This window comes from Octopus bimaculoides, chromosome 15, assembly GCF_001194135.2.
Source record: "Octopus bimaculoides isolate UCB-OBI-ISO-001 chromosome 15, ASM119413v2, whole genome shotgun sequence".
Taxonomy (NCBI): domain Eukaryota; kingdom Metazoa; phylum Mollusca; class Cephalopoda; order Octopoda; family Octopodidae; genus Octopus; species Octopus bimaculoides.
This window is the reverse complement of record NC_068995.1, coordinates 13,438,864-13,441,173: the sequence shown is the minus strand read 5'-3', so window position 1 is coordinate 13,441,173 and position 2,310 is coordinate 13,438,864. Positions and strand designations below refer to the sequence as shown.

The following is a 2,310-nucleotide window of genomic DNA, read 5'->3' as shown; positions in this document are numbered from 1 at the left end:
TTTAGTGCAAGCATACCATCATCCATGCGAACACATTTCTCTCCTACGACATCACTATTTTCTCTCCTACACTGTCTTGCAACACGAAATACCTCGAGTCTTTGGTCCTCACGGCGCAGAACATTGGCAAATCTTTTCTTATCTGCTTCCCCTCTGGCTAAATAAACCTGTCGCCTAGCCTCCCTTCTGGCACATTGGTACAATTCCCTGCTACCACCGTTCTTCCAGTCCTTCCAAGCCTGTTTCTTTTGTCTAATAGCCCTGTCTACCTCCTTGTTCCACCACCACGTTACTCTGGGTCGAGAGGGGACCTTACACCAGCCACAGATCTGTCCGATATAAACCAAGTTTTTCTTTCTGATGTTTCCCTGTCAATGGATAAGTGTAGGCATGAATAAGTGAGTCAAGGAGTTCATTTTGCAACTGCCTGGATGCAGGTTTATTGTCAGTGCATTGTATTTTGAGCAAGTATAGAGTTTGCTATGTTGTTGTTCTCAGGTCAACCAATGCTTTGTGTGTGTGTGTGTGTGTGAGAGAGAGAGAGAGAGAGAGAGAGAGAGAGTATTTATCTTTAATCTTTTACTTGTTTCAGTTATTGGACTGCAGCCATGCTGGGGGACTGCCTTGAAGGGGTTGTTTTAGCTGGATAAATCAGCCCCAGCAGCAGCACCACCCATTCTACCACCCACCACCAATAATAATAAATAACAACACCAATTACTGATAAATAATAATAATAATAATAATAATCTCAAATTTTGGCATGAGGTTAGCAATTTTAGGGGAGGGGGTGAGTTGGTTACATCGACCTCAGTGTTCAACTGGTACTTTTTTTACCAACCTTGAAAGGATGAAAGGCGAAGTGAATTTCGGTGGAATTAGAACTCAGAACGTAAAGATGGACAAAATGCAAAAAATCATTTTGCCTGGCATATTAATGATTCTGCCAGCTCACTACCTTAATAATAATAATAATAATAATAATAATAATAATGATGATGATGATGATGATGATGAAAATAAAACAACAAAAATAATATTTACCATATTCTCCAAAACGTAAACTCTCCCATCCTTTCCGAAGAGCAAGCCACTGGCCAATTTTAAGCCCTATGTATATCACAAGTAAACCCACCGTGGAGTCAAGCAAAAAACTAACAAAATACCTGGAAATAGAATGAAAACAAGTAAATCATTAAAAAACAGTACAAAAACACAAAAAAAAACAACAAAGAAAATAAACAACTCCCATCCATTCTAAACTGGTCTTTGAGTACCATTTGTAAAGTTCCCTCTATCAGAATTATTTAAACAAAGCCTACCCAGCCACAACAGGTGATCTCTTGAATAATGTCTTTTTGTTTGATAAAGACTGTAGTGTGTAAGTTTGAGAATTGGCTGCTATTTCTAACTGACTGAGCAACTATGTAGTAGAGGTTCCTTCACCAGTTCAATAAATGGGGAGTGGGGAGAGATGGAGTGGATAATCAGGGTCTGAATGAGGTATAGGCATGGGTGTGTGGTTAAGAAACTTGCTTTGCAACCACATGGACTTAGGTTCATTCTCAAAGCATGGCATCATGGGTAAGTCTCTTCTACTATAGCCCTGGGCCAATCAAGCCTTGTGAGTGAATTTGGTAGACAGAAACTGTGTAGAAGTCTGTTGCATGTGTGTATATATAGGGGTGTGTGTGTGCATGAGAGGGGGAAAGAGAGTTTGTGTCTGTGATTGCCACTCCACCCACTGTTTGACAACTGATGTTGGTTTGTTTACATCCCTGTAACTCAGCAGTTCAGCTAAAGAGCTCAATAGAATAAGTACAAGACCTTAAAAATAAAATTAATTACTGGGATCAATTTGTTTGACTAAACTTATCAAGGCAAGGCCACAGCATGATAACAGTCCAAGTAATGAAACAAGTAAATATATATGTGTGGTAAGTAGCTTGCTTACCAACCACATGGTTCCAGGTTCAGTCCCACTGCATGGCACTTTGGGCAAGTGTCTTCTACTATAGCCTCGGGCCGACCAAAGCCTTGTGAGTGGATTTGGTAGACGGAAACTGAAAGAAGACCGTTGTATATATGTATATGTATGTATATATGTGTGTTTGTGTGTCTGTGTTTGTCCCCCTAACATCGCTTGACAACCGATGCTAGTGTGTTTATGCCCTGTAACTTAGCGGTTCGGCAAAAGAGACTGATAGAATAAGTACTAGGCTTCCAAAGAATAAGTCCTGGGGTCGATTTGCTCGACTAAAGGCGGTGCTCCAGCATGGCCGCAGTCAAATGACTGAAACAAGTAAAAGA

The 2,310-nt window shown here is 40.4% G+C and overlaps 1 protein-coding gene across 2 annotated transcripts in view; it reads right to left on the bottom strand.

Annotated features, from left to right (window-relative positions):
• The window catches only part of LOC106874662 (store-operated calcium entry regulator STIMATE), a 102,966-nt gene that overhangs the window by 16,967 nt on the left and 83,689 nt on the right, over positions 1-2,310 (bottom strand). For both annotated transcript variants that reach the window (XM_052973179.1, XM_014922459.2), the window contains one exon: positions 1,045-1,166. In XM_052973179.1, coding sequence (XP_052829139.1) covers positions 1,045-1,166 — 122 coding nt within the window. The remainder of the gene's footprint in view (positions 1-1,044; positions 1,167-2,310) is intronic.